The sequence below is a fragment of the Stegodyphus dumicola genome, chromosome 9 (genome assembly GCF_044657685.1).
Source record: "Stegodyphus dumicola isolate Sdum_Otavi_A_Nest chromosome 9, ASM4465768v1".
Taxonomy (NCBI): domain Eukaryota; kingdom Metazoa; phylum Arthropoda; class Arachnida; order Araneae; family Eresidae; genus Stegodyphus; species Stegodyphus dumicola.
In genome coordinates this window covers 49070444-49084655 of record NC_140776.1, presented here as the reverse complement: position 1 = coordinate 49084655, position 14212 = coordinate 49070444, and the positions used below count along the sequence as shown (strand labels likewise).

General features: G+C 29.7%; 1 protein-coding gene and 1 long non-coding RNA gene across 2 annotated transcripts in view; one reads left to right on the top strand and one right to left on the bottom strand.

Moving 5' to 3' along the window:
* LOC118187381 (rho GTPase-activating protein 26-like) overlaps positions 1-14212 on the bottom strand; it is a 349938-nt gene that overhangs the window by 183163 nt on the left and 152563 nt on the right. Inside the window, exon 2 of the mRNA XM_035357592.2 lies at positions 4742-4837. Coding sequence (XP_035213483.1) covers positions 4742-4837 — 96 coding nt within the window. The remainder of the gene's footprint in view (positions 1-4741; positions 4838-14212) is intronic.
* On the top strand, positions 7636-13526 carry LOC118187383 (uncharacterized). Its single transcript, XR_015042971.1, has 4 exons — positions 7636-7765; positions 8845-8954; positions 11114-11156; positions 13291-13526. It is a non-coding gene; the product is annotated as an uncharacterized LOC118187383 (long non-coding RNA).

Below are 14212 nucleotides of genomic sequence, written 5' to 3'. Positions count from 1 at the left end.
CACGTGTGGGACATGCTTGGCCGACGATTTGCAGCCCGTCAACCTCCTCCTACATGTCTACCGCAACTTCGGAGAGCATTGCTTTTTGAGTGGTGTAATATCCCCCAAGATCAGATCGATAATTTGATACTCAGCATGCCTAGGCGTTGTACGGATTGTATTGCATCGTCTGGGAGACATACAATGTATTAACAATCATACCAACCATGTAATATTGTTTTTTTGTAAATAGGTGTTTTTTGTAATTTGCTCCAGGAAGAAAAACTCGATAATTTTTTTAATAATATCAAACATATAGCATCTTTTTTTGCTCTTTACCTTTTGTTTAATAAATAAGCTTTACAAATAAGTTAAATTTGTTTTGCTTCTAACTCTTCCTTTGCCTGATTTTGCATTATCCTTAATTTATGGACATGAGTGTATTAGGATTTTAAGGATATACAGTCCTTAGATTTAGTCTAAGAATAATTTGACCATCTTGGATAAGGATAACTGGTTACTAGGCTAATGATAATTTTAGAGTCATTGGGTCACCTCCAAAAATCAGGAAAAACCCTCGGCCGGAATTCGAAGTCTGGATCTCCTGCCTCGCCCTATACAGGTGGTGACGAATTATCCTCCACTACATTTTAGTTCGGGTTCAGTTTCTAGAGTCATAAGGTTTACTTCGGAGCATGAAACAGGATAAATTTGCGATGCTTTAGCCGGGATTCAAATCGCAGACTTCTCGACATGGCTTCCAATTATAACCCGAAGGCACGCAGTTAGAAAGGAGAAAATTCCTTATATATTACAAAAAAAAAAAAAAAAAAAAAAAAAAAAAAAAAAAAAATCAACAGAATTCGGCATCAGTACCCAATGCTTAGATATTTCGAAAGGATGAGAATAATTTGGGGAAGTAAATACAGATTAAAGAGTCCATTCGTTATCCTGCAACATGTGACTTCAAACATAAAAATTAATTATCCAAGCTTATTTCTCCATTTACGTAAATTACGAAAGTGAAATTTCAACATTAAATGAATTTATTTGAAAAATTCAAGTACCTGCACTTAAATATCTACAAAGTTTTGCCTTGAATATTTATTCAATTTCGGTTTCGGATAGGAATTTTATGATTAGCTGGTTCCCGTCACATGACCAAGATATCGCAAGTTTCAACATTCTGAATAATCTAAAAGGCTGTAAACAGTATATATATTAATTACAGACTAAATTTCAAGATTTAAGACTACAGTGCTCAATTCACTCGTTAATAAGAATTTTGTGAATTTACGAACTTAGCTTTAAACTCTTGACCTTTGCCAAAATAAAAGTGCCGCCTTCCGGGTGTAAGGTGCGATTGCACCATAATTCAGAAAATTACAATGATTGCCCTAAGGCAAGAAACTAAATCGACTAGTAAAAAATTACAGTAGTTGAAGCTAGTAGCAAAGTGATGATTCGTAATCCGTGCATAAAGAGTTAAAAGTGCTAGGACACTTTATTGTGGTTGGCTTTATATTTTGACACAAAGCTTTGAAAACATGCGTAGTCGTCGCAATGAATAAATTTCATTCGAAATTATTTTACTTCTCAATCAGCAAAAACTACACTCGTTGCAAATACATGTTTAACTCTTTGAAGAGCGGTGGTTACTCTTCTATTGAACGTCTTACTCACTCGTGTAAGTGGTTTTCAAGACTGACCGTTTTTAAGTTCCCTTGTAGCTCACTAGAGCTCACTACTCCCTTGTAGCACATTCCAATCAAGAAACATAAGCCAGTAGCTGATGCAGCAATCAAGAAAATAAGCATCACCCATCGAAGACAACATCACGACGATGTGCACTCTGCAGCACCAAGAAAAAGCCTGTAATAACAGTGTGGTAATGCAGCACATGTAAAGTTGCACTCTGCTTGAAAAAGAAAAACTGTTTCCATAAGTACCATAGAGACTGATTTGTAGGGATGTGTTCTGTGGGCTGTGGTCACTGACACTAACATTCAGAAGTGGTAATTTTTTTCATGCGTCTCGGACAAAATATGTGTAACTGTCGCAAAAAATTTCATTGTAACACCTGATATAGTAAATAAAACAAGAGTTTTGCTGAAAAAGTTAATTGCCTTTTCCTGCTCCTCAAAGAGTTAATATAGTTCCTGAACCCGATAGAATTATATCTGCTGCTGACTAATAGCATATGTTATATAATTTCACATTATTGAAAATAAATATCAGGCGAATTTCAATTTTTAGGCCTTATACATCTTAATGACAAAAAGATTTCACGTTTCGAAGAAATAAATTTTAAAATCCTCAACAACTAAGATCTGGCAGTCTTTATGTCTCCTGAAAATGTCAGACCACTTTTCAATTTCTAAAGAGTAAAGAACTTATTGATTGTCATTAAACAGGCTTCTGATTATTTTTAAACACAAATCCATTTTCATGTAAAGGAAACTTGCTCCGAAGAGCACACGAAATTTAAACTTTTTCATTTGTAGCCAAAGCGCCCATTCATAAGTGAAACCCAGGCAAAAATGATGATAATGTTCTGGAACATATCACCGAAATCCACGCTAAACATCACAACAGCTCGCGATAAAGTTAAAATGTTAATCAATCAACAGCGAGCCAACCGGAGATCAGAAATGGTATCGTATTTCGATATGTCAAGCTTTTGGCGGAGAAACTACTCATAGCGAAAGGTTTAAGGAAACCATTATTTTTCATGTTCCAGTTTCAGGTTTCAGAAATGGTTACTTTTAGTAAGTATTATCGATACTAAGTTCTTTTTCCTGTAATGTTCACATGGAAAATCTTTCAAGCTATTAGTTACTTTACCAGCGGCAGATATGGAAATAGTTTAGAAATTTCTAAATCTTGGAATAAAACCTTTTAACGAGGGATTTTTATATCATAATCTATCTAACATTTCCATTTTTAAGACTATGTAACAGTTTTTAATCATTTCTTTGAATTAGTTTTGAGAGTTACCAGATGCTAAATTCTGAAAAGGCGGATATTAAAGACGACGTTTCTAGCAATGTCGAAACTATGCAAATAATTTTAGATTCTTCCTATATTTTCAACAGCTTTAAAACCAATAATATAAAAGTTACCTTATACAGACAATAACACTACGCGATGCATTTTGTTTTGCAATAAAGTACGCCAGAGCAAAGAACATATTTGAAAGACAATCATAAGGAACAGAAAGAGCATTTATTCATAAGCACTGCACTCAATTTACTTGTGTCTATGTTCACATTCTTTGTTTACAAGATGAACTGTCTGCACTTACATCATTGACTACATCTTTCCAGCTTTTGATGTCTAGCATTTTTAGCAGACATAAAAAATGTAAAGCTTTTTTTAATAGATATGTGCGCATTTTATGGTGATATAAACAAATGGTTAACTCTATGTGATAGTAATAAAATACATTAATACCTACACAGAATTTCGCGAATTCATGGAAATAGAAAATACTATAACGAATGCACTCGTTTTCGCCCATGCATGATTATTTCGAAATTTTGCTTACTTTTTTTCGATATTTCTGGAATACCTGGAATTTCTGGTATGCAATTTTTTAAACCCTTTACAATTTCTATAAAAAGTTTTAAATATATTTACAGAGAAATTTAGTACATGAGTGAGACACGTAGTTTCAAACCTCGTTGTTCCAAGGGTCAACTGCATTTATTTTCATTTGTTAAATTTTGTAGTTTTCTTTTTCATTTTTTTTCGAGAAAAGTACTAAGATTATAAAAATATTCTTACAATTTTTACAATCTAACATTAATATATTTATAATATATTAATATACTTAATATTAAGGCTTCGCTTAACCAGAAATGTGGAAAAGCTCTTTTGTATAAGTAAACAAGAATTAGCTTTTTCACTGTAAACCTTTATACCTTTGCGTTATTTTCACATGGTTTCAAATGAAGACGCTCTCGATTACAGTAGTGATTTTTATTTCAAATGGCCAGGAAAGCATCTTTTCATTGTATTTCAGTGTTTTCATATGATTTGATTCCAAAATAAAGTAAAAAAAAAAAAAAAAAATCTTGTGACTTCTCAAACGGTTTTTTTCCCGACAAATGGAACAAAATAATTTTTTTATAGTAAATCACGGTTTTCCAAGATTCCAAAACTGAATTTTCAATAGTCCGAGACTCACATGAATGGAGAATGAGTATATTCCACGTCTAACAAAACAAAATTTTAACTTGTTCTCTGTGATCTTTGAAAAATGCAGCTAGGCCCCACACTGGTGAAAAGAAATGAGATCCAAGTTTTGAACATCCTTCGATATTTAGGAAATAAAAAAAAAAAAATATTGCGTCTAGCCATCATTTTCGTCGGTGAACTAACTTTCATTTGTTGCCTGGGCATAGCTATATCCCAGTATAGCAATAATATTTCTTTTTTCAAACGTTTTATAGACACTCGTAAAAGTGAAAAAGATATTGTGTTAGCAATTGTGGATTTAAACTAAACTTTTTAAAGTTATGAATACTCAATTTTAAACTTGTGGAGGAAGACTGGATGGGAGAGAAGTAGAACAGAAGAAACTTGTTTGTTTGTACAAAATAATTTTTCAAACAATAACAGTTTGTAATTTTGACTTCTGTGGGCTGACTAAACCTGCTGTTTCTACAGCAATTTGATACAAATGAAATAATCTTTATATATTAGGTATATTTGCTATAATAAATTCACACCATAAAACTGACGTTAAGCACTCACTCACCTATGACCATTTCGTCATCCGTTTGGCTGCTTCCGATACATTCCAGTTTAAAGTTATTCAATGTGTTTGCAAGGTTTCTTTGAGCTCTGGATAGTTCTGAAAAGATAAAATAAAAATATAAGACATATAACGTAACCAAAAGTAATACATAATTTTAATAATAATATATAGTTATAATTGGCAACTGCAGAGTAAGAAAAATATAAGAATGCATTTTAAAGACATATCAGATAATTTTAATAATCTCAGTTCACGACAATTACAATAATTTTCGAGGTCTCAATTTCTGATATTTCATAGTTTAGAAACCAAAAAATACATAACGATCCCTGAGATATTTTTGACAAGTTATTTTTTCAACACGATACTCGCACGATGCTGTCTAATTATAAAATGTACTGTTTGGAATTAGGGATTTTGCTGCGCTTAATCTAAATATCTGAAATCTTGTAACTTTTCATGTCTACTGGTTATACGTTTTGAACAATGCGGCCCTCGATACTTCGCAATTTTCTTTGGGGGAGGGGCGAAATCAAATCTAAACAAAAGCTTAATTTGATTCAGAAGTCAAACAACAAAAATCAGCGTTAATTCACAAAATTTTCACAGGACTAGTTTCGATGGTTTTACCGAACCATCATCTTCAGCTGCAAAACCGCAAATGAACAAGATAGGAAAAGGATAGGAACATTTCCTATCTTGTTCATTTGCGGTTTTGCAGCTGAAGATGATGGTTCGGTAAAACCATCGAAACTAGTCCTGTGAAAATTTTGTGAATTAACGCTGATTTTTGTTGTTTGACTTCTGAATCAGTATTTATTCGGCGTGTTATTGTGTCTTAAAAGCTTAATTTGTTTTTGAGGTAGATTCTTAAAACTCCTTACACTCATAAAACCTTCATTCCTTACAGAAATTTTATAAGTCATTTGATATCAAAAATAAAGCGCAAATTAAAGTAGATTTCTTCAAAAAGCTTTATGAATTTAAACAGAAAATGATAATGACTCTATTCTAACAAAAGAAGAAATTTTATGCATTATTTACCAAATATGCAAATTTTAAACAAACGTAATAAAATTAAATAAATTATGAAATCCACTACTGTACCATCATCTATTGAACAAAACAGAAAAGAAAAGATTTAAAAAAAAATCTGATACTAGGATTTTAATAGCTTTGGGAACAACGCGATTACGATTACAATCTTTCCACACTTATCAAAATCTATTAAAATAATAAATGATTAAAAGTCCGTAATTAGAAGGCTTAAGTATACAGTCTCTGGCTCATGAAGATGAAACTAATGAGGAGGGAGCTGGAGAAAAAACGACTTCGACGAAGAAATGGCAGATTCCTTGCTTGCAAACAGAAAAGTTCGCCATCGGTTTCCTTCTGCATAATCTTCAGCCCGAATCAGTTTAAATTCAATTCCAGTTTCTCTTTCAGTTCCAAATTTTTAAACAAAGTTTGAAATGAAATGAAAATAATTTAAATTAAATTTTCATCTAAAACTTCATTAATGAAGACACAGGTTCAAAATTCGAAATTTTCACTGTTATTCTAATACTCTGGAGGCCATCCCAAGGAGCACGTCTCCAAAAATATACGTATAATTTTGGTGAAATAAGGGTATGGTATTTTTTGCACGTTACTTTTACGAAATTTATACGAATGAAAAAGGCTGAAGTTACTGTTAACTCTTGATCGTTATTTTCCACACGTTATTTTTACGAAAATTATACGAATCCGAATGTACTGATAAAACTACCGCCATGATGGTATATTTTATTCGTCACTTTTACGCATATTATACGAATCCGAATGTTCTGAAAGAAACTACTGCCTTTATGGTATATTTCATTCTTCACTTTTACGGATATTATACGAAGTCTAAAAAGATTGAAAATGAAGTTTATTAATTCAAAATATTTAGTGTATTTCTGGCATTTCACTTTGTTTTCCTTGTCCACGAACATGAAAAAAGGGGCATTCATATATGAGGCTAAAATTTTTCTATAAATTTTAACATGTGAGCTATATTAATTTACACAATTTAATTTCTTTTATGAAAATCCTATTACCCATTTAACTGGAATAAGCTGTATATTAAATTTGTGTACTTACTGAGTTTGGTACAATACTCTCCTTATTTTATTTAGCAAATGTGGGCAACTGAATTGGAATAAGACTAGCAAATCTTTCATGTCGAGGAATATAATAATAAATACAGCAGAAGATGCTCGAAAACGTTTAACTTCTTGAACAATAGTTTAATGTAGACCAAAGGATCATTAATTATAATCAAAGATATACTAATATTTTTATTTAATAATAATAATAATAACTCTACGAAATTGCAAGCTGAATCATGATATTTTACATATATTTCAGTTCCTTTAATCTTTGTTATAAAAATCATATGAGGCTAATTTTTTTAAATTTTGTTTAATGTACGGAAAAAATGATATAGCGATTTTAATAATTTTTATATGAGGAAAAAATTAATAAATAATGTAAATAAATAATTATATTATATTTTTCCTGAAACAGTTAAAGACATTCTTAATATGGAGATCTACAGAATAAGTACAAGGGTCCAGTTAAATGAACTCAAAATTTGCATAGTTAATTTTACGCTATAAAAATTAACCGGATTTACGATTATACATTGAGCATGCGCATATAGAGACATTTCTATTTTTCGTAGAAAAATTTAATTATTACCTTAATACAGAGATGCTGTGAATATAAATTTATATAATGCAAAAGTAAGTTTATTTTATATGCTAATTAAGAGGCTTTCTTAATATGTTTAATTATAAAGAAAAAAAAAAGCGTTGCAATTCTTGTTCACTGACCAATGGCAAAGCAGACACTTTCTACTTCCGGTTGTGGCGGGATATTTGTGAAGTCAGCACTCAGCAATGGCGGTCGAAAAGAATGGTGAAGTCGCAAAGAATACTGTTTGTTCGTGGATTGGCGTTTGTGACAGAATCCATCGAAGTTACTAATTATTTGAAGAAAGTAAGTGAATATTTTGTATTTTCAGTGTTTAATACTCGTACTTTTTTCACCTATATAAAATTTTATAAATAGCGTCTGTGTAGGAAATGTGATTTTCCATGTGTTGTTCTTTTGTGTACGTGCCTAATGATTCATTTTCAGGATTTGGTACTGTTAAATTTTGCACTAGTCTGTTTCTTACTGTTTATGTCACTCCTTTTTGTATGTGTCTCACCTTTTTATAGTTATATTATTTTTACTCAAACGTTTTAATATTTATCTTAAAGCATACTGTAATTAAGCAGGAAATAGCTTTTAATGGAAAAAGAAAGGCAATATTAACATGACTAATTGTTCAGAAATCTGTTATGGAAATGTTATCTACCTTATGCCAAAAAATAAAGCATGTAACTTTCATTTATTTATGAAATTCAAAATTTTTTATTTGCTTAGTGTTTTCCCTAAAAATAATTTAATTTCTTATTTTTGAATTTAGTTTTATAAATTTGCTTTAATATATAATCTTTAACTCAAAGATATTGTGCTGTTAAAAAAGGAAACTTTATGCCATAGAAACACAGGTACTACACAGGTTCCAAATCTGTGTTCATTTTTTTATATATATACTGAATTTTTATGCACTAGTAATTACTGAAATATATCCTTTCATGAATAATAAGTAAGTCCTAAGTCCTTTCATGAATGCATTTCTTTTTTGTTTGTTTGATTTTGTTGTTTTAAAAGATCTGCCATAGTTAAAGAAAGAAAATAAAGTAAGAATGCTTTACTTTCAGTTTTGAATAAATTTATTACTATTTACTGCAGCTTCAAGTTTCTCTAAACATAATTTTCGAAGTCAAAACTTGATAGTTATGTTGATTATTAGACTTGCATGAAAAAATTTATTGAAAAATTAGTATTTGATCTAAAGTACCTTAAATTATTTGAATTATATTTTACTAAATCATGTATTTTGATATAACTAGATAGTTAAAAAAATTTAAATTGTAAATGTGCAGAAATGCTTATATAAAACCAAGAAATTGTTTATATTTTTGTTGCTTTTTCCCTTGTACATTAATTATATATATATATTACAGTCTGGGGAGTCAGCACCCTGCTGAATTGTAGTAAACGAGACGTCCAATCTACTAGACCATCAAAGATGCAGATTTGGATTTTCTATTTCATAGTTATTGAAATCATAATGGTATGTTTGTTTAAATTAGTACTGTTTATGAATGTGATAAAAATAAATTCTGATAAGATAAGAAATGATTTATTTTCTATTAATTATGAACTGTAAATAATGTAACCAATTTTCTTCATAGTATATTTACTAAACATTATATATATATATATATATATATAAAAGGGATGTAGTCTTATTTATACAATTCTTGCAGAGATACCAAGAAATAAAACATTTCAGGAATTTTCACTCAGTATATCTTGATGTGTAAAATCGTGTTGTTCAATGCCATATTACTTTTTCACAGGAAAGTAATTTTATTGATCTAACATCTGCATAAATCAAACTTTTTTAAGAATGATTACAGTTTCTAAGCTAACTTAAAATTTTCAGATTTAGAAAATGTATGTTTAATGTAGCATTAGTTTTCCATGGAATAGAAAAGGTTTTCAAAATGTTCAGTTGTTATAGGGAAATAATATAAATGAGATTGTCCTGATACAGTTTCAGCTGGAAATGAAACTGAATTTTCGGATAGTGAAGATTTCATTTAAGAATTCTGATAAAACTGATTAATGTAATTCCTCTGCATTTAAAAATTCTAATAAAACTGATTAATGTAAATCCTCTGCATTTAAGAATTCTAATAAAACTGATTAATGTAAATCCTCTGCATTTAAGAATTCTAATGAAACTGAATAATGTAAATCCTATGATTCATATAGGTATTCTGTTATCAGGAGATTCAAAAATGTGTGTTTATGTGCATGCATTTTTAAATGTAGGTGCTCGCGTGTGCATGTGTATATTCTTTATATATGTATGTGTATATGCGCATACATGCATATACACATGCTTACATATCTACAGTGGAACCCCGAGATACGAGTTTAATTCGTTCCAGCATTCAACTGGTATAGCGAATTTCTCATATCTAGAAACAAGCTTCCCCATTGAAAATAATGGAAATTCAGTTAACCCGTTCCACACCCCAAAAAATATCAACATTTTAATATCAAGTCAATTTTTCCTAATAAATAACACTGGTAAATAATATAACAATAGTTTAACTTTGTTACCAACATTTTAACTCATTCTCATTAATCCACACCAACAACAGCTTCTCAACATCTAGGAGTACTTTTATGGTGCTTGGAAGCAACGATAATTCCTTTGGCTACATCAGGTTTCTTAATTTCTTCCTGCTTCTTCAGAATAGTATAGATTTTCGATATTGAAAGGCCGCAAGTCTTCGCCAATTCCTTCACCATGCTTATGTTTATCTACGATTTCTTTCTTGATATCGACGGCCATGGCCTCCTTATTTTTCTTTGCAGCACTATCTGAGGCAACAATCTTCTTGCGAGGCATATTGAAATAATTATTTTCACGTTAAATGTCAAAACAATTAACTTGCAAGTGCACAAACACGTATATAAAAGAACACTGAGTGATCTGACGAGGGGATTCCCCGAGTTGAGCCGGATAGGGAAATGGCACCACCCATACCAACAGCCTGGCTCATTGCTCGTTACTCGAATTAATCTCGTATTTTGCTCATACTTTCCTCGTATCTCGAGGTTTCATTGTACATTTCTGAATCCCGTCCTAATAACGGAGGAGTACCTTTGCCAGTATTGCAACAGAGCTAGAATGAATTATTGTGTTAAATATGTGGAAATTGCATGCTTAAAGTACTGTTATTTTCTAAAAATATTATGTATGTCTATTTTTTACAAGAAGAAAAAATAGCTAAAAGCTGTTAATTTACTCGGATTTATTAGTCCAAAGGGGCTTTGTCCCTAAAGAACTATTGTTTTTGTTTTGCATTGGTTCACTATAAATATCTGTTTCACTTTTCAAACTGTTCCTACCAAATGTTAGAGTCCCTAGTGTGGGATTAATACTCTCTATCTTAGTGCCCTCTATAACCTATGTTAGGGTTAACCTGTATAACCTACAAGGATTGCCAGTTTAGGCGAGATATCTAGGTAGTCATCATAATACGTACCTTATTTTTTATTGTTTTTAAATTAAATTGAAAGTAATAAACTAGTTTTCAAGAATGGAGTTAAACTAGATTTGCATTCAACTCTGGTTTATTGTATTAATGATGTTTTGCTGTAACAAATATGAATTTTTTGTTTAAGTATAATAATTTAAAATGTTTTTTCTAGAGAATGAAGTACTGCCACTAAGGTAAAGGTGCTAACTTGCAAGGTAATTTTCTATTCTACATTAACTCAATCTTTATGTCCTGTTACAGATATATTGGCAGAAATAATGAAAACCTGACATTCAAAAAGAAAAATAATAATGTTGAATGTAGTATATTAGATGGTTAACTGAGGTTTGGCAACTCATTAATAATCTTACACATATTGAGTACGAATAACTTTGACAATTACTGGTATTTTCAATAGTATAAAATTAGGCAAGAAAGCAGTTTTAGCTTAGCACCGATTTTAAATACAACTCTCTTACCAATATTGGTTTGACGAAGGTAAAATATAATTGAATTTAATAAGTTGGAAATACTGTCTGTCTTTCCATGAGTTAAAAAATAATTTCAAATAAAATTTCTTTTTTTCAGTTTTTCATGTTATTTGTTTAATGTTATTGTAATCTGATTTATCATATTTAGTCACATATTCCATCCCTCTTTGCACTATAGTATATAATTCAAAGGACTTATCAGTTTCAGCAATATTTTTTTTTACCAGTATACATTTTTACCATAACTCTGTTTCTAAATCATATCCTGAAAAATTAAGGAGTAAAGTACACAAAGAAGGAAAATATGCAAGTAAATAATGGCATTCAGTGTTGTTTATGTGTCTAATATTTGTACTAGATTGTAAAAGTTATGTAATTCTATTAGCTTTTTTAAATTATTCTTTTTGAAATTCAGGTGCTTCTTTGCACCCAAATGGTTAAAGCCCTAGTGTGACTTTGGTACTTTGATCTAACTTCTATTCCTAATAAATAATCCAGCTGCATACAGTTTACTCAATTTCTGCTATGTGTAAGGTAAACAATATTAGCTTTTTTTAAATATATCTTTTACAACTATTCCATCAGGTAGATCTTTTCATATTTTGCCTTAATTGAGTCATCCTGCTAATTAAGAATTTATTAAAGTTAATATGTTAAGTTTTTGTGTGTATAATTCATTTTAAGTATGTGCAAGCAAATGCATACATTAACAGTTACGTAGAATTATGTTTTGGGTATAAAATTCAGAAAATTTGGGGCTGTTTTTAGAAGATTTATTAATGATTTATACTATATTAATATTGTTAAAAAAATTCTGTGGCTTTTATATGAGAGTATATATTTTAAAATAGCTGCATGATATGGTAGAGGTAAAAAGCTTCATGTGGATCATAAATTAATATGTGGCAATTTTTCATTTATTTAATAAAGAAAATATTCAAGCCACAATTAAAATTTTTTCACTGGATTATTTGCATACAAAGTTTGCAGCAAATATTTCCTGCAACAGAAGTGACAATTTTTATTTTGCCAAGACAGGAAATTTAGTTAGTGAAAGCAGTAACCCTATTTTGAGATGTTAAACAGGAAGGCAAATTTTTGAATTTAAATTGATTTTTGAAGGAAGACTTATTTAGTCTTGCTATCATTTTACGTGGCTCTTAACTTTTTTATGGTATTTATAATTTTATTGTTATTCAGCATTCTGTTTGCTTAGAATGCACATGAATGTAGACTTGAAATATTTTATATTGCAAACTGAGATGCCATTGTTATCATAATTAAAGATTTTTGCTCTGATTTTGGAGGAATTTACTGATAATACTTTTGATTGTGTATTGGTTTCTAGTTTATTGAAATGTGTAAAATAGCCTGTTAATGCATATACGTATGTTAATGACATGTATATGTTTATGAAGTATTCTGTTATATGTATATAGTGTTGTGATTAGTTTTCTGCTTACTCTTTATTTAAGAAAAAGTTATCTGTAAGAAAGTGAATATTCTTTACTATAAAAAAAAGTAAAATTGAAAAGGCTAATGCAATATAATTAATACAAAATTAAGTTTTTTCTCATGTACTTAAATACAAACATAGCCATTAAAGACTTTCTCAACCTTGCAGTTCTAAACAAATCTTAAGTATTTTTCACTTGAAATTATAGGCATTGTGTAAGGTATATAATTGAAGCTTACTGTGTGATAGTGTGAAATTAAATTTTTAATTACTGAAATGTAAATTTTTAAATATGAAATACTCAGTGCATTTTATACGCATCTTTTAATACTTCAACTATATTTAAAAACTGAAAACCTCTGAAGTGTGAAATTATTACAAATTTTTCTTTTTCTTGTTTAGGAGCTGTTCTCAAAACATTGGGTGACAAAGAATTCATTTTTACAAAAATCGAGCAGGATATTAAAGACAGCGAACTATAGAACAAATATGGCGAAGCTGCATGAAGTCTATGTTGAATTTTATTATTGAAAAAAATATGCTCTTCAGATTTGATGTCAGTTTTTATTGTTTAACAGTAATTGCAGTTTTTGAATACCTGTAAAATAAACCTAATTCTTAAATTAATTTCATGTGTATTTCTTTTGCAAGTATTACAGTTCATAATACTTCAAACAACTTGAAATTTTATACTTGTTAATTTATGTGGGATATGTTCATAATAATTTTATAATTTAAATAACTCATTGTCATCATATGAGCATAATCTAAAATGCACAGCGTTTGACAACAAATTAATAAAAAATTAGCCAACTTCTAATTGCTTTCTTTTGTCCAGTTGCCTCTTTTTAAATCATTTAATACCATAAAGCTATTTGATGAAAAAAATAATTGATATGTCCACATCAACATGCACATTTATAATGATGTTATAGAAAAAGTCACATGAGATAAATATTAAAAAATTCAATATTCCTAAACAAATTAACTTTTTGAAATTTTATCTGGTATATAAGGTAAAATAAAGAACATATGAACTTATTTATGAAATTAACAGTTACCTTGTAAAAGGGAACTTTTTAAAAATACCTCAATAAAGCATTTCTTTTGTAGAGGTGAACTTTTAGTACTGATCTAATATATTTATAAGATTTTATACTGAAAAAGACAACAATAATAGATTACAATACATTGCAAGATTGACTGATAAATGTAAAATTTTTACATATCATAATTATGTGTGTAATTAAAACAGAAGCTACTCGATTAACTTGCATGCAAATTAATATTTTCTTTAACATGTTTGGGATAAACTGAATTTTAA